This window comes from Tachyglossus aculeatus, chromosome X5 (genome assembly GCF_015852505.1).
Source record: "Tachyglossus aculeatus isolate mTacAcu1 chromosome X5, mTacAcu1.pri, whole genome shotgun sequence".
NCBI classification, from domain to species: Eukaryota; Metazoa; Chordata; class Mammalia; order Monotremata; family Tachyglossidae; genus Tachyglossus; species Tachyglossus aculeatus.
Genome location: NC_052097.1, coordinates 8812364 through 8838741, shown reverse-complemented (window position 1 = coordinate 8838741; position 26378 = coordinate 8812364). Strand labels below are relative to the sequence as shown.

The window sequence follows — 26378 nt, the reverse complement described above, 5'->3', positions numbered from 1 at the left end:
TGCTGAATCTTTATTCCCTCCCCCCAAGATTATTGGTCGTGTTTTTTTATGTAGTAACTAAAGGAACAGAATTCCATTTCTCTATTACAGTTACTGTGGAAAGAGCAGGAAAATTGGTCAGTGAACCTGCAAACCTATAAAATAATGTCCGTGACCGATCCATCGATCAGTAGTATTTATTGAGCACTAACTCAGTGCAGAACACTGTACTAAGTGCCTGGAGGGTACAATACAGTAGAGTTGGTAGATACGAACTTTGCCTGCAAGGAATTTACAGTGGATTTTTTTTTAAATTTTGATCATGACATTTTCCCTAACTATCACTTAGTGTTAAACAGAGAAAATTTTTTAAAATCACTCTTTAAAAACAGATAACTTGAACTTGAAGCCCCAAGGTTAGATGATGATCTTGAGGTTTGAGTTACCAAGTCAATAATTCCCCAGTTTTCCAAAATCTGCGTGTAAGATTAAAAAATAGAACTCCAGCAGCTTATCTGTAAACTCATATGTTAATGTAAGAAAACCATAGTTGGAAGACTAAATCAGTGTGCTTTTTAAATTTGTTCTCTCTCTGTTTTAATTTATTGCTGTGTTCTTGAAATATTTCAACAAATAATACTTTAAACCTTATTATATAGCACTGACCTTTGTAGACTTTCAAGCTGAATTCCAACACAGGTTTCGCCATGCTTCCTTTTGGAGTGCAAATTCTACAGAACGTTTGATAAATTCACTAGATAATCATGATGGTATTTGTTAAGTGCTTACTATGTGCAAAGCACTGTTCATAGAACGTCCCTCTTCAGTTTGAACCACAGAATTTTTCTGGAAACAAAATAGGACGTTTTAGTCTGTTCCTTTGAACTTTGTAAAATATTGTTCAGTTGCAATCAGGCTCAAAACTGCGATAGAATTATTTTCTTCAGTGGACCCAGAAATGATTCCTGCATAGGAGTTGTGCAAGATGTGTATGTGAATGGGCAGAATTGCAAGTATTTATAGAAAAACCCACTTCTGGGAATTAAAGTAACACTTTGCCCAGGCATTAGCTAGTGGGAGTTTAATTCTGTAAAAGGGAACCTTTCATACCAAGTAACTGGATTGTGTCCTTTTATCTAGGAAAATATACTTGAGAGGATCCATTTTCACATTGTGCCAAGCCCCGTTGCAGACATGTGCACATCCAAGTCTTGCATCACTCATCAGAAGTTTGCTATGACGCTATACGAACAGGTTAGAGAGCTTCTCTTCGCCCTGCATTCTATTGCAAGCTTCTGAGCTTGAAGTAAAAGGGTGTATTTTTTTTTTTTTTTTTACCTGCAGTGTGTGTGTCGCAGTTGTGGAGCATCATCTGATCCTCTGCCTTTTACAGAATTCGTCCGCTACATTTCTACAACAGCCCTCTGGTAAGACCATCCCCAACCGGATATCTTTAAGGGGGCAATCTTGGCCATGTTTACGTTAGAGAAGTGGCGTGGCCTTGTGGATAGAGCCCGGGCCTGGGCTCTATTTCTGGCTCCGCCACTTATCTGCTGTGTGAACGTGGGCAAGTCACTTCACTTCTCTGGGTCTCAGTTACCTCATATGTGAAGTGGGGATTAAGACTGTGAGCGCCGTGTCGGACAATGACCGTGTCCAGGCTGATGAGCCTGTATCCATCCCAGCGCTCAGTACAGTGCCTGACACATAGGAAGCACTTAACAAATACCGTAAAACATTTTTTTCAGTCAGTCTTAATTAGGAAAGACCGTCACTTACCCAGAGTTACTCCAAGCAGAAAGAGAAGTGGTGATCTTCCTAGTGAAAAGACATAACCCAGTGAGCACATGTGACAGTCACCAGGTTGTGTGTGGAGGCGTGGTCTCGGTGGTTGAACTACCTTCATTTGTCAACCATGTCCAGAGGCACAGAGCATTACCCCTGCCTCAGTGTCCACTCGAGGAAGGCTGCTGACAAGGTGCATCTATCTCTTGAAGCTCCAAAACTGTCCATAGAGAAGTGTCAGATCTTGTTAATGCAGAATGCAGGGAATTGAAAAAGTAGACTTAAAAAAAGACTTCAGTAAGAATAGATGTTGATAGAAATTTGAATCTTGTTCATGCAGAGAAAACAATGGGCAATCAGCTGAGAAATAGCTTCCATTTCCACATTATCTTGAATAAGTGAATAAGCTGATATTAATGGATTATTACTTTCTGTTCTTGTTTTGTATTCCTTATAGCATTTACTGAGTAGCTACTCCGTGCGGAGTCAGAATACACATTCCCCACCTTTATGGAGTTTACAGTCTAGCAAGGGAAACAGACACTTCAGTAAATTGCAGAAAGGAGGAAGCAATAGACTGTCTCAGATATGTTGTACTTAGGTACAGTGAGAGTCCTAAGTATTTAAGTACCTGAGTGTAGTGATTCTGACATGGAGGGGAATAATTCAGCAAAATGGGTATTTGCTATATCTTGTCACTTTGAAGTTTTAGTAATAAGCTCTACTAGTTAAAGTTAACTTCTCTGTGCCTCGGTTACCTCATCTGTAGAATGGAGGTTAAGACTGTGATCCCTGTGTGGGATGTGGACTGGGTCCAACCTGATTAGTTTGTATAATAATAATAATGATGATGGTATTTGCTAAGGGCTTACTATGTGCCAAGCATTGTTGTATCTACCCCGGCACTTAGTGCAGTGCCTGGCACATAGTAAGCACTTTACAAATACCATTAAAAAAAGTTACCGGACCATGGAATAGTTACTGTGTATATCATTTTCAAAATTTAAAATAATACAGCTAGAAAATATAAAAAAGCAAAAAGTCATAGCATTAATGTCTGTCTCCCCACTCTAGGCCATAAGCTCTTTGTGGGAAGGGAATATGTCTTTCAACTCTGTTGTGTTGTCTTCTTAGCATTTAGTACGGTGCTCTGTTCACAGCAACCACTCAATAAATGCCATTGATGATGATTGTGTTGATGATGATAGCAATTAAATAGCCTAGGCACTTAGGGAAAATGTGGAAAAGAGCATGGGCCTGGAACTCAGAGGACCTGGATTCTAATCCTGGCTTTCCCAATCACCTGCTGTGTCATTTTTGCATGGCTCAGTGGAAAGAGCACAGGCTTTGGAGTCAGAGGTCATGGGTTCAAATCCCAGCTCTGCCAATTGTGTGACTTTGGGCAAATCACTTAACTTCTCTGTGTCTCAGTTACCTCATCTGTAAAATGGAGATTAAAACTGTGAGCTCCCCGTGGGACAACCTGGTCATCTTATAACCTCCCCAGCGCTTAGAAGAGCGCTTTGCACATAGTAAGCGCTTAATAAATGCCATCATTATTATTATCTTAGGCAAGTCACAACTTCTCTGTGCCTCAGTTCTCTCATCTGCAAAATGGAGATACAGTATTTGTGCTCCCTCATACTTAGACTCTGAGCCCTAAGTGAGACCTAATTATGCTGTTATTTACCCCAGCGCTTAGTACGGTACTTGGCACATAGTAAGCACTTAACAAATACCGCAATTATTATCTCAGATTTATTTGATGATCTACTACTTTAAGCTTACATGACACCATTGGAATGTGTCTACTTATCTTTGTGTATGCAGCAATGAAGTTGATAGAATGGTGGAAAGGCATGAACGTCTTAAGCCTGAATTATTCGCAGAATTGTTACAAGCAGCAAATACTTCTGATGACTTTAGGAAATGCCCCGTAAGTATAAATTGAAATATGTCTACATTTCTCCCTGACTCCGTCCTTTACCTATTTACTCTGAAGGCCCCAAACAGATTTTATGGTGTCCTTCTTCCGATTCATTCATTCATTAATTCAATCATATTTATTGATATACTGTGTGCAGAGCACTGTACTAAGCACTTGAGAGTACAATGGTACAATAAACAGACACATTCCCTGCCCACAACAAGCCTACAGTCTAGGGGGAGGGGACAGAAATCGATATAAATAAATTATAGATATGCACATAATTCAATTTTAGCATGCCCTTTTAAATGCTGGAGATTCATTATGAAATGAAAATCCAGCAGTAAGTTTTGGTTTAGGCGCATTAACATGCAGTTACGAGCTGGGAAAATATTGTGGCTTTTATGTTTTCTTTAAATGACTTAATTATTCCTATGTTGTAAATGCATCCCAAGGCATATTACCGAAGGTGTGGTTTTTAAAAATCTTGAATGCACTGCTTTTTTGTTTAGAGGAGCAGTGTGACATAGTGGAAAGAGCATGTGCCTGTGAGTCAGAGGACCTGGGTTCTAATCCAGACCTGCCCCTTGTCTGCTTTGTAACCTTGGGCCAGTCAGCTTCTCTGTGCCTCAGTTTCTTCATCTGTAAGATGGAGATCCAGTACCTGTTCTCCCTCTTACTTAGATTTTAAACCCCCTTCAGGACAAGGACTGCTTCTAACTTGTGCTTAGAACGGTGCTTGACACATAGTAAGCCCTGACCAAATACCCTTATAATTATTACTGTGCATTGGGCCATTCGAACAAGGAGCAACTTTTACTTGCCCATTTAAATAACCCTGAGTGTCAAATGAAAAACAGCTCTTGTTGCTGAGTTGGACTGGCTTTAGCACCTGGAATTTTTCAGACTTAAAAACAAATCATTTTGGCTTGGATGAACTAAAAAGTGAACAAAGGAAAGTCGGAGGGCACCACCACATTTTGAAGTCCTTCAGATGTTTGTCCGCTCAGTAAACTGGGAGGATGAAAGCCGTAAAGAGAATTTCACCTCCAAGCATGTAAGAAGAAGGGGCTTCTAGTGTAATGCAAACTTGTCATACAGTAGAGCGTGGTGAATGTGTATGAACTGATCCCTTTTCATCTTTATTGCTGGAAACTCATATCTGGCCATGTAACTTGTAATCCCTCTGGTTTTTAATCTCTCTCTTCCAGAGCAACTGTGGTCAGAAAATAAAAATCCGCCGCGTTTTAATGAACTGCCCAGAAATCGTCACAATTGGTTTAGTGTGGGATTCTGAGCATTCTGACCTGACAGAAGATGTCATGCATCACCTAGCCACCCAGCTGCACCTTCCCGGGGTGGGTACCTCACTTCTCTAACGGTTTGCCCCATCCTTTTGGTTCCTGCCTTTACTCCCCCCAAGGCCTTTTAACGTACTTATTTCTAAGGTGTATTTCCCGTGAAGATCAGCAGTGAGGCCTAGTGGCTAGAGCACGGGCCTGGGAGTCAGAAGGACCTGGCTTCTGATTCCGGCTCCATCACTTGCCTGCTCTGTGACCTCAGGCAAGTCACTTAACTTCTCTGTGCCTCAGTTCCCTAAATCTGGAAAATGGGGATTGAGACTCTGAGCCCTAGGTGGGACAGGGACTGTGTCTAACCTGATTAGCTTGTATCTGCCCCAGCACTTAGAACGGTGCTTGGCACATAGTAAGAATTTAACAAATGCCATCACCATTATTATTATAATATGTAGTAGTAGTAGTAGTACTTATTAAGCACTTACTGAGCGCAGAGCACTGTACTAAGAGCCAGGAAAGAGTAAAGAGGTGGGAATTACTTCCCAAGCGCTTAGTACAGTGCTCTGCACACAGTAAGCGCTCAATAAATACGATTGATGGTGATGATGATGAATTAGACACAGACCTTGTCCCTCAAGAGACTTGTTTTTATCAGTCAGACGGTGGCATTTATTGAGCACTTAATGTGCAGAGCACCAGAATAAGTGCTTGGGAAAGAACCACATGCCGAGATAGTAGGCGCGATCCCTGCACACAAGGAGATTACAATCTACAGAGGACAGACATTAAAATAAGTTGTGGATAGGCGAAGCAGAGTAAAATAATATTTATGTAAGTACTGTGGGGCTGGTTGAGTATCAGAGTGCATAAGTGCATAGTTAAAACAGGCGGGCAGATGAGGAAATAAAAATTAGTCTGGGAAGGCCTCTTGGAGGAGGTGGAATTTGAGGAGGGTTTTGAAGGTGGGGACTGAAAACCTGTTTTATCCTACTTAAAAAACTATTTGAAATGTCCAGCCATTGGTTGTAATGAAGACGACCAGACTGAGCGACAGTATTATCTAAATTTCAAAAGTAGGTTTTCAAGTGGCAGTTCATAGGGTCTCCCTCTCCTCTGCTCACCCAGGACGGTTGTGAGTGGAAGCAGGGTCTTGGTAGAGTTTATATGCTGCTGGAGGGGAGTACTGTGCTCAACCCTGGAGAGAGGCCAATGCAAACATTTTGAAATTAGTAGAGAAGTGGGCCAGGATTAGTCCAAGAATAATGCAGTTTTTATAAGCTTCTTTATGGGTAGGTATGCTTTCCATCATAAGTGAAAGGAACATCTACCTGAGTCAGTAGAAAGTGGGATGTGGTATTTTAGGTGTGGAATTAGGACATCATTGCTTCTCACTAGCATCTTCTGAAAAGTATTCATTCAGTTGTATTTATTGAGAGCTCACTGTGCGCAGAGCATTGTACTAGCGCTTGGGAGAGTACAAATCAACAATAAACAGACACATTCCTTTCCCACAATGAGCTTACAGCCTAGAAGTGGGGAGACAGACATAAATACAAATAAAGAAAATGACAGATATGTACATGAGTGCTGTGGGGGCTGGAAGTGGGGAAGAGCACAGGGAAGAAGTCAGGGCGAAACAGAAGGGAGTGGAAGGTGAAACAAAGTATGAAACCTGGATTCCCTGGAAGCATTTATTAATTTATTAGTTTGCTAATAGCAGTAGAATAGTCGTATCATTAACATTTGAGGGGCAGAACCATGTGCTAGATGCTCATAATGGGAAGACTATTCATAACTTGAGAGAGAGAGAGAGGTGTTTGAAGAAATTAGTTCTGTCAGTGTGGGTTTCACTGTGTTGTGGCTGTGTGGAATGCTAAAAGATTTTGCCAAGGAGATTTGGGAACGTTCATCAGACAAAGCAAGCCTGTTGAATACAACATACCTCGATGTCAGAAATGTGGGGCCTTGCACACAGAATTGACTTGAGTGCTTCAGTGTGAGTGTTCATTAAAGTGGGATTTTACAAAAACACAACTCCCATGGCAAAGAAGAATTGGGTGTGTGCCCTTCCTTTGTCGGAAACATTTATACTACCTAATATTGATTTTGTGGGTTTTTTTAAATCAGCTGTTCTATAGGGTTACAGATGAACATGCCAAAAATAGTGAGCTTCATCTTGTTGCTCTGATTTGCTACACCAGCCGACATTATTGTGCCTTTGCCTTTCACACCAAGAGTTCCAAGTGGTTTTTTTTCGATGATGCTACTGTGAAAGAGGTAAGGGGGCTCTGTACTGGCTGGATTTTGCAATTTTAAGGTTTTGGTTTTCTCATTTATGTGGTGCCACATTGGCTCTAAACTAAGATACGGTCACGGTTATCTCCTTAGGCCCTGAAGCGGTGGGTTATTTTGGAATTAATGTTTAAAAACTCCCCTACCCAGTCTTTCCCTGGGCCTTGCCTGCCCTCGTGGACCATGCCATTCCTGGGTCCTCCCCAGCCTCCTGGGGGCCTTAATAATGATAAGAATTATAATTACGGTATTTGTTAAGCACTTACTATGTGCCAAGCACTGTTTTAAACACAGGGCGTAGGTACAAGGGAATCAGGCTGTCCCACATGGGCTCACAGTCTTAATCCCCATTTTACAGGTGAGGTAACTGAGGCACAGAGAAGTGAAATGACTTACCCAAGGTCACACAGCAGACAAGTGGAGGAGCTGGAATTAGAACCCTTGTCCTCTGACTCCCAAGCTCATGCTCTTTCCAATAAGCCATGCTGTTTCTCCCTTAGTGTCCAAGCTACCGCTGCTGTCTTTTAGAGGAGAACAAAAGACAAAGATGTTAGGGAGTGGGCAAATGCATGAGAGAGGCATGCACACTCAAAATGATTTGCTACCTAAGATTGTTCTTCCACATGAGATCGGTCACCTTAAATCCAGCATTTTCACGAGGTGCAGCCCAAGATTTTTTTCCTTGATGAATTTCAACCTGCAATTTTGAGAGATCATTTTAAAAATAATTTGTGAAGAGGTTGGTACTGCCATCTGCTCTTCATTCTCTTGATGGATTTGACCTAAATTGAGTTTCTTCAGACTGGGAACTCACCCAGGCCCAGAGAGACACCTCTGACTGTCTGAGACTTTGGAAGCTCCACCCTGCCAGGCTCTAGAGGGGCCCTGCAATCTGGCATCTAAGGGGGTGGGGACATGCTTCATCCCCTAGCATTAGTTTAGAAGCACTAGATGTCACCCCAAAACCCCTGTTGTCTCCAGTCTCTGCTCTTTTCTCATTATTTGTATACATTATTAATATTCAGCCTGTGTGTGTTTTCATCTTCTAGCAAAGAAGCAGCTCGGTCTTGGCAAGTCACTTCACTTCTCTGGGCCTCCGTTATCTGTAAAATGGGCATTAGGACTTGAAGCCCCATTATGGGACAGGGCCTGTGTCCAACCTGACTTGCTTGAATTCACCCCAGCGCTTAGTAGAGTGCCTGACATATAGTACGCACTTAACATATATCACAATTATTAATATTATAAGCAAATTTCTCACTGTGCTTAATGACTCAAATAGTGTTGCACTCAACGGAAAAACAATTTTGCTTTCAGGTTGGAACAAAATGGAAAGATGTGGTCTCTAAATGCATCCGATGTCACTTCCAGCCCCTGCTCCTGTTTTATGCCAACCCGGATGGTACACCAGTAACAACAGAACATGCCCTCCAGCAGATCATCCCCTGTTCTCATTACAAAACCACTCCAGGGGACGTGGGTAATTCATTCTCATTTAATCAATATGCCACATTCTAAAACAAGAACCGTTAGATAGAAATTGCGGAAGTAGATCTAGCAGTTTGATTTATGGGCTCCTGTTCCTTGTCTTTTTATTGTAGAATAAAAATAGCATTGAGTTTTCTACTTAACATGGAAAAGAAATGGCCAATGGGTCCTTCTAAAAATAGGTTAAAAGTAATTGATCCGAGAAGGAGAAGAATTTGAAAGAGAAACAGGGAAACAGCATGTTCATTTAAGCCAAAAGCTGCATTCCTGGATGAAAAATGTGTTTATTTTTCCAGAGGGGAGAAGGAAGTTCCTATTTATAGTGACAGGCCAAATTTTACCAGGTGTATGAATGTCGTTAATTTTAATATATACATCCATATCACCAAGGACAGGTGGCAAGTATTTGTGCCTGCTTGCAACAACAATTTAATAATATTTATATTAACAGGCGAGATATACTGTGTCATTTTACTTTTGTCCTTCCCACATTCTCCATCTGAAAAATCCCACATCTTCCAACAAGCTTTCCCTGATTAATTTCCAGCCATATCATCCCTTCAGCCAACTCTAGCACTTACGACCTTATTTCCATCCACCTTAGCATTCATGTACGGATGTGTACTCAGTTATTGATTTTGACTACTCTAAATGAGCGAGGAGGCCGCCAGCATAGTCCATCTTCTCTTCCTGCTAAAGAGTAATACTAGTGGTATTTGTTAAGCACTTACTATGTGCCAGGCACTGTACTAAATTGTTGGGTAGATACAAGTAAATCGGGTTGGACCCAGTCCCTGTCCCAAGTGGGGCTTCCAGTCTCAATCCCCATTTTATAGATGAGGTACCTGAGGCACAGAGAAGTGAAGTGACTTGCCCAAGGTCACTCAGCAGATGAGTGTCGGAATTAGAACCCATGACCTTCTGACTCCCAAGCCTGTGCTCTATCCACTACACCATGCTGCTGTTATAGTAGTAATAGTAGTAACATTTTCTGAGCGCCTATTTGGTGTGGTGCACTATACACTCCCCCCCCCCCCCCCCCCCCCCCGCCTTTTTTCCTTAATGGTATTTGTTAATCGCTTACTAAGTGCCAGGCCCCATTCTAAGCGCTGGGGTAGATACAGGTTAATCTGGTTGGGTGCAGTCCAAGTCCCACAAGGGGCTCACGTCCTAATCCCCATTTTACAGATGAGGTAACCGAGACCCAGAAAAGTGAAGTGACTTGCCCAAGGTCACAGAGCAGACAAGTAGCCGAGCCGGGATTAGAACCCAGGTCCTTCCGACGCCCAGGCCCGTGCTCTATCCATTAGGCAATACTGCTTCTCTGCCCTTTTGAGCAGAGTACATGTCACTTCAATAATTCCTTCTGGAATGTGAGCCCGTTGTTGGGTAGGGACCGTCTCTATATGTTGCCAACCTGTACTTCCAAGCGCTTAGTACAGTGCCCTGCACACAGTAAGCGCTTAGTAAATATGATTGAATGAATGAAGGAATGTCACTTCAATAATCTATACCTCCCCAACAGCTAGTACTGTGCACCACACCAGATAGGCATTGGAAAATGGTACTATTGTTCCTAAGAAGCAGTGTGGTGTAGAGGATAGAGCATAGGCCAGGGAATCAGAGGGTCATACGTTCTAATCCCGGCTCCACCACATGTCTGCTGTGTGACCTTGGGCAAGTCACTTCACATCTCATGGCCTTAGTTCCCTCATCTGTATCAAGGAAGCAGCGTGGCTCAGTGGAAAGAGCAAGGGCTTCGGAGTCAGAGGTCATGGGTTCGAATCCCAGCTCCGCCACATGTCTGCTGTGTGACCTTGGGCAAGCCACTTAACTTCTCTGAGCCTCAGTTCCCTCATCTGTAAAATGGGGATTAAGACTGTGAGCCCCATGTGGGACAATCTGATCACCTTGTATCCCCCCAGCGCTTAGAACAGTACTTTGTACATAGTAAGCGCTTAACAAATGCCATCATTATTATTATTATTATCTGTAAAATGGGGATTGAGACTGGGAGCCCCACGTGGGACAGGGTCTGCATCCAATCTGATTTGCTTGTATCCACCCCAGCACTTAGTACAGTGCCTGGCACGTAGTAAGCGCTTAAATACCATTATCATCATCATCATTACTAGAACTCTTTAGCATGAAGAGAAAATGGGCTGGGCTATGCCCACCCCCTAGGTTAGTATTCTCCCTTTCAGCCAGGCCTGGCCCTGGTTTGGAGGGAGGACCCATGTCTTGACATTGGACAGAAGCTACCTGAGTAGAAACAAATGTTGCTCCCAACTCATCCAAAGCAGAGACTTCTCTCCCTCCTTTTCAAGTGGAGTTGGCTTTGTATCCAGTCAAACTTAGGAAATATAGAGGGTTATGGTGGTTAACTCCACCGTGTTTGGCTGGAGGAATATTTGCAAGGAGCTTTAAGTGTTGGGCTGATACAACTTGGGAGAAGCCCCCTCCTCCTCTCTCCTGCCACCCCGATTTCGAGGGGAAGGAGAACGTAGTGCAGATAGCTGGATTCACTCATTCATTCGTTCATTCAGTCGTATTTACTGAGCGCTTACTGTGTGCAGAGCACTGTACTAAGCGCTTGAGAAGTACAAACCGGCAACATATAGAGACAGTCCCTACCCAACAGCGGGCTCACAGTCTAGAAGGAGGGGACAGACAACAAAAGTGTATTGGGTCTGAAGGGTTTGAGCATTGTGCCTGCTCCCCAAAGCTATGATGGGAAATGTCAGAATTCATGTCATTTTTGCCAAGAGTGTTAAATGCCAACTTTTAAAATGCAGATCAGTCAATAACAACAATAATAATTTGTGGTTTACAATGTGTCATGCCCTCTACTAAGCACTGGGGTAGATAATCAGGGTGGACACAGTCCCAGTCCCACATGGAACACACAGTGTGATGGGGGAGGGAAAACATATTCAATTCCCATTTTGCAGATGAGTTAACTGAGGCACAGAAAAGTTAAGTGATGTCCCCAACGTCATACAGCAGACAAGTGGCAGAGCTGGGATTAGAACCCAAGTCCCCTGAGCCCCAGGCCTGAGCATTTCCTCTGAGTCACTCTGCTTCCCTTAAGTCATATATACCATTGACTAAATATGACATAAATCGAAATCAATATGTAGCCCTTACAGCTAATATGTATCCAGGCTTTAAAGGGGAAAATTTCATCTTTAAGAAAAACTAAGTTTTTGCACGTTTGTTTTAGAAGGCCTTGATAGATCATCCGTTCAGAAGGCCGATCATCCGAGAGAAAATGGGTTTGGCGATCACACCAAGCAGAAGAGCAGTCCGAGATTCTCAGCGGATACTTTAGCATTCAGTCGAAGCCACGTTCAGGCCAGTGGTGGAAGAGGACCAGGTATGTGTGTGTGCGTGTGTCAATTTTCTTTAAAAAAAATAATAATAATCTCCTAAATGGCAGTGAAAGCTTTTGATCACTCAGCAGGGGTTAACGGGGGTGTTTGCCAGAGCCACCAAGAGTCTTGGCAACTCAGGATCTGGGGTCTGGGCTGTATCTGCAGAGGAAAAAAGATGCCCTGCGTAAATAGCTCAGCCTCTTCTCTCTGCCGGCAGCGGGGCTGTTGGCAGGCCCCCCTCCTGCACCTCCAGAGGAGGATAAAACTCCAGTGGCTGATGTAGAGTTCAAAATGACCAGTCACTCTGATCCTTCTGCCCTGTCTGCTTTGCCCTTGGGTTCTATGTTAGAACTGTGTTCTGCTTTTAACCTCATTTCTGTTATGATTAAACCCTGTTCGTATCACTGTCAGCTCTCACAGTGAATTTTAATTTAGAGTAGTGATTACTGTGATTTAGAACCAAAACAAATTAGGTATCTATGTCATTGCTTTGGAATCCACACATCCCAATTACATTAATTTACAGTGTTTGTTCAGCGGAAACTCTAACGGGGAAATGGAGGGTTCCTTGAACCCCTTTTGGTGAAACATACAGCCAACATTAATGGTAATGATAATAATTTAGGACTTTCTAAGAGGCAAGCACTGAGGTAGGTAAAAGATAATCATATGAGATCCAGTCCCTGCCCGACATGGGGCTCGGAATTTAAGAGGCAGGAAGAGATTCAGAATAAACTCCGTAATTATACCAGGCATTTTATATTTACAACTGAATTTCCGCTCCCCCTCCCCAACCTCACTCCATTGTACCAGCCCTGTAATAAACAATTTTTAAAGGTCAGGACCACTTTGCATTCCAACTTGTGGGGAATGTGCAAATGACCCCTTTCAATATAAGAATGGTTCTTTTTACAGTGAAGCTAGGTCATAGCGATCAGAAGGACAGGATAAAGGACATTTCCAGAGAGTGTGCTCAGAAAGCAATTGAGCAGAAAAACTTGCTCACCTCCCAAAGAAAGGATCCGGAGAAGCGGCAGAGAAAAGACCTCGGGAGGCTGCGTGGTAAGTTTAAAACTTGATACTTCCTGAGAAATACGGGCCCTCAAAGTACTCTTTAGGGAAACCAATGAGCATTTTGTCTTTTTTATATTTCCCCTTTCTTTTCCTCCGTATTTGAGGTACTGAAATAACTTAAATGTTTTTAGGGTTTTGTCCACAAGAATCTTCATGTCCGCATCAGAGTGGAAAGCAGGACATCTTCCAGCTTCTTTTCTGTCTCTGCTATTTGTTGTTCCTCTTAAAACAGGCTTCTGATCTCCCTGTACAACAACCTTTCCATCTCTGAAGTTGGGTTAATGATACCAACAGAGTTGTGTAATTGTTTATCTTAACATGATACTTTGTGCTTTTTTTATAACTCCCAATAATCACTCTAACTAAACATTAAACCACAGAGCGAATGTCAATCACTCCACCAGTATAGAGCTCTGAATAATACAAAACAGAAAATTATTTAGCTTTTTTTTCCCCTCAGCCTCTCAACAGCCTTCAACACTGTGGACCACCCCCTTCTCCTGAAAACATTATCTGACCTTGGGAAGCAGCATGGCCTAGTGGATAGAGCACAGGTCTGAGAGTCAGAAGGACCTGGGTTCTAATCTTGGCTCTGCCCCTTATCTGCTGTGTGACCTTGGGCAAGTCACTTCACTTCCCTGGACCTCAGTTCCTTCATCTGTAAAATGGGGATTAAGACTGTGAGCCCCATGAGGGACAACCTGATCACCTTGTAACCTCCCCAGCACTTAGAACAGTGCTTTGCATATAGTAAGCGCTTAATCAGAGAAGCAGCATGGCTCAGTGGGAACAGCACTGGCTTGGGAGTCAGAGGTCATGGGTTCAAATCCCGCCTCTGCCACTTATCAGCTGTGTGACTTTGGGCAAGTCACTTCACTTCTCTGTGCCTCAGTTACTTCATCTGTAAAATGGGGGTTAAGACTGTGAGCCCCACGTGGGACAACCGGATTCCCCCTCAGCGCTTAGAACAGTACTTGGCACAGAATAAGCACTTAACAAATACCAAAATTATTATTATTACTTTGCTGGATCCTCCTCTGCCTCCCACCCCCTAACTGTGGGAGTCCCTCAAGGCTCAGCTCTGGGTCCCCTTCTATTCTCCATAGCTTCAACTTCCATCTTTATGCGTCTGATTCCCAAATTTACATACATATCCAGCCCTGATCTTCCTCCTCTGCGGTTTTGTCTTTCCTCCAGTCTTCAGGATTTCTCTATTTGGATATTCCCCATGTACCTCAAACTTAACATGCACAAAACAGAACACCTCATATTCACACCCAAATCCTCTCCTCCCCCTGACTTTCCTATCCCTCCAAGACAGCATGATCATTCTTTCTGTCTCACAAGCCCATAATTTTGGCATTTTCCTCGACTTATCTCTCTTATCAAGCCCACTAATTTAATCTGTCACGAAATCCTGTCAGTGCAACCTTCCCAACATCGCTAAAATCTGTCCTTTCCTCTCCATACAAACGTTAATCCAAGCATTTATCCTAGCCCTTCTGATTACTGCTCGCTGACCTCCCTACCTCCTGTGTCTCCCCACTCAGGCTATACTTCACTCTGCTGCCTGGATCATGTTTCTGCAAAACTGTTCAGTCCATATCTTCCCATTTCTCAAGAACCTCCTGTGGGTTGCCCATCTTCCTCTATATCAAATAGAAATTCCTCATCATTGTCTTTAAAGCACTCAATCACCTTGCCTCTTCTTATTTTACCTCTCTGACTTCGTACTACAACTCAGCCCACACACTTCACTCTTCTAATGCCAACGTTATTCATGGTACCTCGATCTCATCTGTCTTTCCACCAACCCCTTGCCTGTGCCCTGCCTTTGGCCTGGAATGCCCTCCCCCATCATATATGACAGACAGTTGCTCTTCTCTCCTTCAAAGCCTTTTAAAGGCATATCTCCTCCAAAAGCCCTTCCCTCACTACGCCTTCATTTCTTCTTCCCCCACTCCCTTTTGTGTAGCCCTTATACTTGGATTTGCTCACCTTAGACACCCCACCCTCAGCTGCACAGCAATATATTTATATTAATATGTCTCCCCCTTCTCGAATGTAAGCTCCTTATGGGCAGGGAACATGTCTTCCAATTCTGTTCTATTGTACTTTACCAAGCTCTTAGTACAGTGCTCAGCACACAATAAGCACTCGATAAATTTGATTGATTTTTTAAAAATGTGGTGGTAATGCTCATTGAGCATCCACTGTATGCAATGTGTTTTATTAGTACCTGGAAAAATAGACCAGAAGCATGAGACTCATTCCCTGACCTCAAGGAGCTTATATACTCTCCTGGAAATAAGCCACTGACTGTACAGTTGATTATACACGTGTACATTAATGCTGGGGAAGCATAGAGACAAATGTGCAAGTGTTAGACGTGGGTGCGAAGTTGATGACTTGGGCTGTTGGGAGTTACAATAATAATAATTACGGCATTTGTTAAGCACTTACTGTGTACCAGGGACTGTACTAAGCACTGGGGTGGAGACCAGCAAATTGGGTTGGACAGTCCCTATCCCACATGGGGCTCGCTGTCTGAGCTTTTTCAGATTTTATAGGTGAGGCCCAGTGAAGTGAAGTGAGTTGCCTAAGGTCACAGAGCAGACAAGCAGCGGAGCTAAGATTAGAACCCATGACCTTCTGTCTCCCAGGCCCGTGGTCTGTCCACTATGGAATTGGGAGTTACAAGTAGGACTTCGTTGCGGGAGGAAGAGTGGCTTTTGGGAGGGAAAACCGTGTCTTTGTGGTTGGGTTGAATTCCTTTCTCCCTTTTAAAGCTGTAGTCGACGAAGACGTGTTTCGCGTCAAGTCTGGGTCGCCTCCCTCTGGAAACGGATTCCGCCAGGGCACCAATCAGCGCCTGTACCACAGTGAAGGAAAAGGTCTGTTCAAACACGAGCGGGTCGTCCAACAGGGCCGGCCGCCGGCCCAGGCGCCCGGCCCGGGCCCGCCACAGACACTCCCGTCGGGGGAGAGAGCGGCCGACAAGGTCAGGGCCGCAAACGCCACCGGCTATGATACCGACAGCAGCCAAGAGTCGAGGGATAGAGCGTGCGGCGGCAGGAGTCGTAGCCGAGGCTGGAGACCCATGCGAGAGATGTTGAATGTCGACAGTGTTTTCAGCAAGAGTGAAAAGCGGCAGCACAGCCCCAAGCCCAGAGCGAACCCAAACGGCAAACCCAAATGTGGCGCAGAGCCCAACCCCCCTAACCGGCCCAAAGAGTCCGCCAAGCAGAAAAGTCTGATGACCATCTATGAAGACGAACTCAAACAGGAGACGGGAAGCCGGAGTTCCCTGGAATCTGAAGGGAGAGGCAATTCGGAGAAAGGGAAAAAGTTCCCAGAGGCCAAAGTCCACGGCGAAATCTCCCAGATGCAGAGGACGGAGTCTGGGTATGAAAGTAACGACCATGTCAGCAATGGCTCTGCCAATCTGGACTCACCTGTTACTGACAGAAACAGCCCATTGGATGCCAAGTCTATTAAAGAAACGACATCTTGCAGGTAGGAGTATTGCACAGTGTTCACGTGAGCCAAAGGCAAGCTTATCTCCCACCTTCTACCCTGTTTAGTGGAGAAATTGCTTTCTTGGTATTTTCAAGAGGTTGGTCCCAGGTTTTTGAATCAAAGAATAATAATGATATGATGGTATTCATTAAGTGCTTGCTGTGTACTGTCTAGTGGAGAAAGTACGGGCCTGGGAGTACAAAGGACCTGGGTTCCAACACCGGCTCCGCCACTTGTCCGTTGTGGGATATTGGGCAGGTCACTTCTGTGCCTGGGCTAAACCTGACAATCTAATGGAACCAGTTCTATCCATATTGACTGTTGATACTACCAAGAAAGATAGCTTGATGTATGTGGTGCTTAACCAGAAGTAATCTAAATCATTTCATAATGCATCTTAATGTGCTTTTTACCTTGCAGTGACCAGATTCAATTGAGTAAACAAAGCGCAGAGTGTGTGCACTATTCGCCCCAACAGAGCAGAAGCCATCTGGATGGTTCGTATTTCACTTTTATACAACCCGTCTGGTAGCAGTTTAATATGAAGAGTTTTTTCAGAGTCTCTCCAGACAGAACTGGCAGAAAAGAGAACATTGAAGGATCGTCCAAGTCATTTTCTCCCCACCCAGGGAGGACCGCATTTCCAGAATTCCAGAGTTTTTTCCAAGTCCAACCTAAATTCCTTTGTTGTTGTCCCCAGTGTGTTTTCTTTAACAAGCCAGGAAACGGCAGTCAGTTCTTCAGTGGTACTTATTTTTTACTCTATGTGGAACCCTGTTTACTTATCATTTGGGAGTGTACAACTGGAGTTAGCAGACATGATCCCTGCCCTCAAGGAGCTTAGTCTAAGGGTAGGCAGGTGCTAAAATAAATTACAGGTAAGGGAAAGCAATAGCATGTGAAGTTATGTACAGAAGTGCTAGGTGTGGGGGCAGGGGGGTGGTGAATTTCTAAGTCCCATTCACTGACTCACCATAGGGGCTTGAAAATAGTTCCTGGGCAGAATAGTTCCTGGTCTGTAAGGCCTAGATGAGCAGCTCTGACTGGAGAGTAGTAGACCCACAGGTATCAGGTCTGTCACATTTTAGAAACAATTTCCAAATTCAGTTTAGAGCTGATCTGAGGGTCGGGCTCAAAAATTAGGCCTCAGTGGTTAATGGGGCCTTCACTGTAGAACGCAGTGACCTGATACTCTGGAAGACTCTTCAGTAACCCAATCCTATTTTAAATTTTAACTGTCTCTTGGGTAATGAAGTCTTCTGAAACAGTGCAGAAGGATATTAACCGGTTGTCAGACTGCTGTGCGTGCTTCAGGAGTTTCCGATCTCAGTATCTGCTCTGTTCTCCTCCCCCTGCCCCCTCCTCCCCTTCAAAGAGCAGTTGTTCCCTCCCCTGCAAGGAAAGCCCACTGGAAGGCCATGGGGAAGGAGGGATACGGTGCCGGAGGAGAAGCCAGGACTTTTCCAGGCTCAGCAGTCGGGCTGGGGGAAATGTTGACTGATCTGGGTCCCCTGTGGCCAGGTCTATCTCTCTGGTCTTTCTGCCGCTCCTCCTCCTCTCAGCTCCATCTGGATCAACTCCCTTCCCACCTTCTCACTGTTTTCCCATCTTCCCCCATATGTAGGATATTACATTGGCAAGTGGATAGGAGTGATGAAGCACTTTGGGAAATCGGATTCAAATTAGAAGTGGCGGCAAGGGTAGCAGAAAAAGGAACCAGAATTGCGTTGAATGAATATGGTGTGGGTAACTGTCCAGTGCATTCAGCTAGTTCTTACTCATCTTGGGTAGAAGTATGGCAAGAGAAAAAAATTCAGTGGATCGTAAGCTAAGGATTGGGCAAGAGAGTTGGCATCGTCATCTTTTCCACCCTCTTCACATTCTTCCCTAGATCTCCTACTTCCCACTCACTTCTGCTGCTCACTTTCAGTAGGACTTTGGGGAGAGGCCAGATGTTATTACAAAAACTCTAGCTCCTAAGAACCTCCCTCAAAAGAGCTCAGAGATTTCCAACTTGGAAAGACAAAACTCTCTATGTTATACAGGGGAGTGTTTTTGCCCATTTTGCTGACGTTGAAACTGTGCATGATGCAATTGAATGTCTATTGGCCGCAGGATGCAGGGCACATTGATCAAAAACCATCTTTCCTCTTTTCCGTGAATCCTAGAAGTGGAAGGACCCCCTCCCCGCACCGGAGTGCTGTGATACAGCCCACCATTTCCACCCAGGGGATCAATCTGTTTGTTCTCTCAAAATCTCTGAAGATGGGGACCCCACAGCTTCCATTTAAAGCTGGCCTAGTATTTTTTCACTTGATAGTCAAATCCTTTTCCACCAACCAAACTCTCTCCTCCCACCTTTGAAAGCTCCTTGCCGGTGGGAATCACATCTACCAACTCTACTGTATTGTACTCACCCAAGAACTTAGTACAGTGCTGTGCCCACTGTGAAGCTCAATAAATACCCCTGACTGAGTTAAACCCCCAAATCTCTGTGGACAAAGAAAACAACTGTTCAGCCATCTCATAAGAGCCATTCATTCAGTTGTATTTATTGAGCACTTACTGTGTGCAGAGCACTATACTAAGTGCTTGGGAGAGGACACTATAATAACAGACACATTTGCTGCCTACAGTGAGCTAACAGTCCTAAGGTAGATACTCTGTGGCCTTTTAGTAAATTGTACTAATAAGGACCTGGCCATGGCTCAATCAATCAGTCATATATATAGAACACTTACTGGGTGCAGAGTACTATAATAAGCACTTGGGAGAACTGCATAGATTTTAATGTGGGAAAGGAAACTTCCCTAATGCCAACTTGTACTTCCCAAGCGCTTAGTACAGTGCTCTGCACACAGTAAGTGCTCAATAAATACGATTGATGATGATGAAGGGTTTTGTCTTGATGTTAGAATACATTAGGTAGACGGTAGATTAAGTAGACATGGTCCATGCCCTCAAGGAGTTTACAATCCAGTGGGAGAAGGATTACTCCCTAGTGTTTGTCCTAGTCAGCAGTCCTAATGCAGACAGTTCTCCGATAACCATGATGATGATGGTGGAATCTCCGAGTCTTGATGAAGCCTGTTTTAAGGAAAATTCACATTGCCGTCGGGACACCTCGACCTCTGTTGTGTGTGTGTTCCTCGCGGTTGCTCCCATCACATCATATCCTATCCTGACAGATGTGGGGTGCCGGAGGAGTGTCCCCCAGTTCCCCAACAGTGTTCTATCCCAAACCCCTGGTTTGGGCTTCAACATCTCCTCATTGCTAGCTCAGTTTCATCTTAGGGTGGACTAAGGGGATCTCTGGCTCTTCTCTTCTGTATTTGAGCCAAGCCAACCTTTCCCCAACTGGTTTTTGTGGTTCTTGGTTTTGGGCCCTAAGCTTGTTCCCCTGCACCCATCCCTCTACCGAATCACTTGCTTTTTTGGAGGACCGTTTCCCTAGTTGGTCAGGGCCACTTTGATTTCTGTTCCCACTCAGCCCCACCCAACTGCGTATAATCTGCAGTGCAGAGGTGTCACGAAGACGCTTGTAGCATTGTAGTTCTCTCTCATTCTGAATACCGTTTTTATTCATCAGAAGTCTCTTCCCCACCTTTCTGAAAGAGAACTGCCAGCAGCGTCTCTTGGCGCAGGTATCAGCGTGCTAGTCCGATCAGACCTGTGGTTATTTTGTTTTCAGAAAATATGGTAACATCAAGAGGAAACCCTTATATTAGGGAAACTTCCTTTCCCACATTAAAATGTCTGGCGGATTCTTGAAAGGCTGATAACGGTCTCATAGTTTAGTATTACAGGAAACTGTATTGGGTCAGCCAAAGATCACAACCAAATGTCAGTGAAATTGAACAATGACCACACATTCTAGGCTACATACAAGCCAATATAATGTCTGCTGGTGGAAGTAGACTCAGTGTACCTGCTCAGATATTTGGACAGTGATATTAGGTCATTGCTGTGATAGCAGTGCATTTCCCAATTCAGTTTTCTTCAGAGTAGACTGCAGTTGCTTGTACTCCGCTCACATTTAACAGCATATTTTTGTACAAACTGTAAAACCCCCTCCCTTACCATCTGAGCTCGTGCAGTAGTGCCCAGTTTGGTGGCGGGGACATGGGCCAGTGCCAGTCTGGCAGGAGGACACCCAGGAGGATAGGAAGGGTAAGATAGGAAGGATAGGATAGAGACAGGAAACGGAAAGACAGTGGGAAAGAGACATGAAAAACCCATGAATATGTCGGCAACTGGTATTCTGTTTTATTTTGCAAATAGGAGTTACCCCTCCCCATGATCCCTTTCTTCCTGGAGAGAGAGGAAAGGGCTCATATAATGCTGGTATGTAATGCAGGTCTTTCTGGTGCCTTCACAGCAAGCCTGAGGCAGGGTTTTCAATTGTCTGATAGCTTTCTCCTCCCCTAAGGAGTGGGCTTGAAGGCAGACAGGAGCAGCATGAACTAGTGAATGGAGGATGTGCCTGGGAGTCAGAAGGACCTGGATACTAATCCCAGCCCTGCCTCTTGTCTGCTGGGTGGCCTTGGGCAAGTCACTTCACTTCTCTGGGCCTCAGTTACCTCATCTGTCAAATGAGGGTTAAGACTGTTAGCTGCATGTGGGACATGGACTGTGTCCAACCTGATTAGCTTGTATGTACTCCGGTAATAATAATAATAATGGCATTTATTAAGGGCTTACTATGTGCAAAGCACTGTTCTAAGCGCTGGGGAGGATACAAGGTGATCAGGTTGTCCCACGGGGGGCTCACAGTCTTCATCCCCATTTTACAGATGAGGTAACTGAGGCACAGAGAAGTTAAGTGACTTGCCCAACGTCACACAGCTGACAGTTGGCGGAGCCGGGATTTGAACCCATGACCTCTGACCCCAAAGCCCGGGCTCTTTCCACTGAGCTACGCTGCTTCTCTACAGTGGCCAGGTACAGTGCCCGGCACATAGTAAGGACTTAAATACTATTTTTAAGTCTTTTATAAGTCTTATTTTGAGAGCCAGTGAGACTCAAAATATCAAAGTCAAATGGGGAGGCCCAAGTGGGTTACTTCCACTTGTGAGTGATTTTATTTGCTCTATTTGGACTCTTGCAGATTACGTCCAGACCCTTCAAAGGCTCTCCAGGGACACTTAAATGGTAGAGAGGGAATGGGACCACCGCCCCCACCCCCTTGTAAACAAAGACATCTCAGAGGTCTAAATGGCTTAATTGGTTATAGACCTCTATTTTGAGGCAAGATTCAAATTTTAAATGCTTATTAGCTCCTCCACCAAGATGGTGAGCCCCTGGAGGGCAGGGATTGCTTCTATCACAGCTCTGCTGTACTCTCCCTCTAGCCTGTAAGTTCCTTTTGGGCAGGGACATGACCTACGAACTCTATTCTATTGTACTGTCTCACAGGTACCTTGCCGAATTAATCAATCAATCAATCATATTTATTGAGTGCTTACTGTGTGCAGAGCACTGTATTAAGCGCTTGGGAAGTACAAGTTGGCAGCATATAGAGACGGTCCCTACCCAACAGTGGGCTCACAGTCTAGAAGGGGGAGACAGAGAACAAAACTAAACATATTAACAAAATAAAATAAATAGAATAGATATGTACAAGTAAAATAAATAGAGTAATAAATATGTACAAACATATATACATATATACAGGTGCTGTGGGAAAGGGAAGGAGGTAAGACGGAGGGATGGAGAGGGGGACGAGGGGGGGGAGGAAGGAGGGGGCTCAGTCTGGGAAGGCCTCCTGGAGGAGGTGAACTCTCAGTAGGGCCTTGAAGGGAGGAAGAGAGCTAGCTTGGCGGATGGGCAGAGGGAGGGCATTCCAGGCCAGGGGGATGATGTGGGCCAGGGGTCGACGGCGGGACAGGCGAGACCGAGGCCCGGTGAGGAGATTAGCGGCAGAGGAGCGGAGGGTGCGGGCTCGGCTGTAGGAGAGAAGGGAAGTGAGGTAGGAGGGGGCGAGGTGATGGACAGCCTTGAAGCCGAGGGTGAGGAGTTTCTGCCTGATGCACAGATTGATTGGTAGCCAGTGGAGAGTTTTGAGGAGGGGAGTGATATGCCCAGAGCGTTTCTGGACAAAGACGATCCAGGCAGCCGCACGAAGTATGGATTGAAGTGGGGAGAGACACGAGGATGGGAGATCAGAGAGGAGGCTGATGCAGTAGTCCAGCCGGGACAGGATGAGAGCTTGAACGAGCAGGGTAGCGGTTTGGATGGAGAGGAAAGGGTGGATCTTGGCAATGTTGCGGAGCTGAGACCAGCAGGTTTTGGTGATGGCTTGGATGTGAGGGGTGAACGAGAGAGCGGAGTCGAGGATGACACCAAGGTTGCGGGCTTGTGAGACGGGAAGGATGGTAGTGCCGTCAACAGAGATGGGAAAGTCAGGGAGAGGGCAAGGTTTGGGAGGGAAGACAAGGAGCTCAGTCTTCGACATGTTGAGCTTTAGGTGGCGGGCGGACATCCAGATGGAGATGTCCTGAAGGCAGGAGGAGATGCGAGCCTGGAGGGAGGGGGAGAGAGCAGGGGCAGAGATGGAGATCTGGGTGTCATCAGCGTAGAGATGATAGTTGAAGCCGTGGGAGCAAATGAGGTCACCAAGGGAGTGAGTGTAGATCAAGAACAGAAGGGGACCAAGAACTGAACCTTGGGGAACCCCCACAGTAAGAGGATGGGAGGGGGAGGAGGAGCCTGCAAAAGAGACTGAGAATGAACGACCGGAGAGATAAGAGAACCAGGAGAGGACGAAGTCTGTGAAGCCAAGGTTGGATAGCATGTTGAGGAGAAGGGGGTGGTCCACCATGTCAAAGGCAGCAGAGAGGTCGAGGAGGATTAGGATAGAGTAGGAGCCGTTGGATTTGGCAAGCAGGAGGTCATTGGTGACCTTTTAGAGGGCAGTTTCCGTGGAATGTAGGGGACGGAAGCCAGACTGGAGGGGGTCGAGGAGAGAGTTGGTGTTGAGGAATTCGAGGCAGCGCATGTAGACAACTCGTTCAAGGAGTTTGGAAAGGAATGGTAGGAGGGATATGGGGCGATAACTAGGAGGTGAGGTGGGGTCAAGAAAGGGTTTTTTTAGGATGGGAGAGATATGAGCATGTTCAGGAAGTATTCAAGAATTGAGATGTGTTTAAAGGTTTCATGTTATTAAATTATAACACTAAATAGTATTCTGAAAATGCATCACAGAATACAATAATTTGGAATGTGGTCGACATGGCTTGTACTCTGAAACTAGAGTCCTCATTCAGATGAAATGAGTGCTCTGGGTATTTTCCTTCTGGTTCTTGGGTGTAGCGCTACCAAAATCATGAATTTATTGTTGAAACTAAGCTTGCTATTCTCTGGTGTGGAGGCTTCTACTGTGCTGTGTTAAAAACCTGCCATACTTAGTTTTGCAAAGAACCTGGAGCCAAAACTCCTAGTACAGGCTAGCTCTGTTTTTACCCGTGCATGGGTCTTTGTCGGCAGAAGGGGAAAAATAGCCCGCCTATTTTTAGGTTAGTTGGAGCTCTGGAGACCAATCACTTGGTGTCAGGGAGTTGTTCTGATTGAATTCCTGCCACTTTAGACTCCAAATTCACCAACCTGTTTCAAAAGTGCTCTGCTGCCTCCTGCTGCCTCCAAAGCATGATTCGGGCCAAGGAGATAGAATACACTACCAAGAGCAAGTACGTGATCCGTCGTAGCGCCTATTTTGTGCCAGGCACTGTACTAAGCGCTGAGGTGGATACGAGCAAATCGAGTTGGACCCAAACCCTGTCCCATTTGGGGCTCACAGTCTCAATCCCCATTTTACAGACGAGGTAACAGGCACAGAGAACTGAAGTGACTTGCCCATAGTCACACAGCAGACAAGTGGCGGAACTAGGATTAGAACCCATGACCTTCTGCTCCCAGGCCCATGCTCTCTCCACTATAACATGCTGCTTCTCTGGTATTCATGGACAGTGAAGAGCTGCAGTATGAGATAACATTTAGCTAAAATAACACTAGGAATAATTATGTCTTATGGGTGGTTATTTGACTTTACTGGCAAGCTACTCATAAAGTTGAGCCCATGGGCATATTTTAGAACCATGATGATTTGCTTTGGGGAAAAAAAAACATCTAGATAAAAACTTGTCACTTAAACCATGACAAGTTAATATTAGCCTGTGTCCAATGGCACACCTTATTTTCGAAGACATGTTGGCACAGTCCATTTTTAGGAATAGGTAGGAAGCATATTTTCTAGTATATATATCAATGGTTTTAAAGGCTTAATATGTGCAGAGCACTTGGGAAATTAGAACATAGTCGGTAGACCCATTCCCTGCCCACAAGGAGCTCACAGTCTGGAGTGGGAGACAGACATTAATATAAATATAGTGTAATAATCGATGGTGTTTATTGAGTGATTACTGTGTGCAGAACCCTGTACTAAGCACTTAATAATAATAATAATAATGGCATTTATTAAGCGCTTACTATGTGCAAAGCACTGTTCTAAGCGCTGGGGAGGTTACAAGGTGATCAGGTTATCCCACAGGGGACTCACAGTCTTAATCCCCATTTTACAGATGAGGGAACTGAGGCACAGAGAAGTTAAGTGACTTGCCCAAAGTCACACAGCTGACAATTGGTGGAGCCGGGATTTGAACCCATGACCTCTGACTCCAAAGCCCGTGCTCTTTCCACTGAGCCACGCTGCTTCTCTAATACTTGGGAGAGTATTCATTCAATCATATTTACTGAGCACTTATTCTATGCACAGCACTGTACTAAGCACTTGGGAGAGTACAATATGACAATAAACAGACACATTCCCTGGCCACAAGTTTAATACAGTATAACAGAGTTGGTGGATACATTCCCTGTCGACAACGAGCTAACAGTCAAGAATCTATATAGTTCTGAAACTCTGCTCGGATCCCACCCCCAATCACCCTGCCTTCCTGCCTTTTGCTTTGATAGCTGGCAGATCCAGGTCCTATGGGCAAAATCAAGGCTGATAATGTTAGGATCGTATTGCTTATCTCAGTTGCCCTCACAATAGCCCTTGTAAGGTAGGCAGAAAGGCAGATATTGTCCGTTTTGCAGATCAATCAATCAATCAATCAATCACGGAGGTTAAGGAACTTGCCTACAAGTCACACAACAGGCTGGTAGCAGAGTTTGGACTCAGGCTTCTGGAGTCAACCAATCAATCAATCAATCGTATTTATTGAGCGCTTACTGTGTGCAGAGCACTGTACTAAGCACGTGGGAAGTACAAGTTGGCAACATATAGAGACAGTCCCTACCCAACAGTGGGCTCACAGTCTAAAAGGGACTTAAAAGTCTACTCAAGACTCATGAAACTGAAATGTTGGGTAATAGCATCATCGAAACAACTCACCCTGATGGGGCTGCTACTACCTATTTGTCAAGTGTTGAAGTAAACCAATAATAATAATTTTGGTATTTGTTAAGTGCTTACTATGTGCAAAGCACTGTTCTAAGCGCTGTGGGGATACACGGTGATCAGGTTGTCCCATGTGGGGCTCACAGTCTTAATCCCCATTTTACAGATAAGGGAACGGAGGCCCAGAGAAGTTAAGTGACTTGCCCCAAGTCACACAGCTGACAATTGGCAGGGCTGGGATT

General features: G+C 44.7%; 1 protein-coding gene across 1 annotated transcript in view; it reads left to right on the top strand.

Moving 5' to 3' along the window:
* The window catches only part of USP53 (ubiquitin specific peptidase 53), a 43725-nt gene that overhangs the window by 11313 nt on the left and 6034 nt on the right, over positions 1-26378 (top strand). The window contains exons 4-13 of the mRNA XM_038769167.1: positions 1120-1233; positions 1324-1406; positions 3595-3700; positions 4903-5049; positions 7117-7266; positions 8599-8761; positions 11996-12145; positions 13059-13205; positions 16007-16733; positions 17157-17233. Coding sequence (XP_038625095.1) covers positions 1120-1233; positions 1324-1406; positions 3595-3700; positions 4903-5049; positions 7117-7266; positions 8599-8761; positions 11996-12145; positions 13059-13205; positions 16007-16733; positions 17157-17233 — 1864 coding nt within the window. The remainder of the gene's footprint in view (positions 1-1119; positions 1234-1323; positions 1407-3594; positions 3701-4902; positions 5050-7116; positions 7267-8598; positions 8762-11995; positions 12146-13058; positions 13206-16006; positions 16734-17156; positions 17234-26378) is intronic.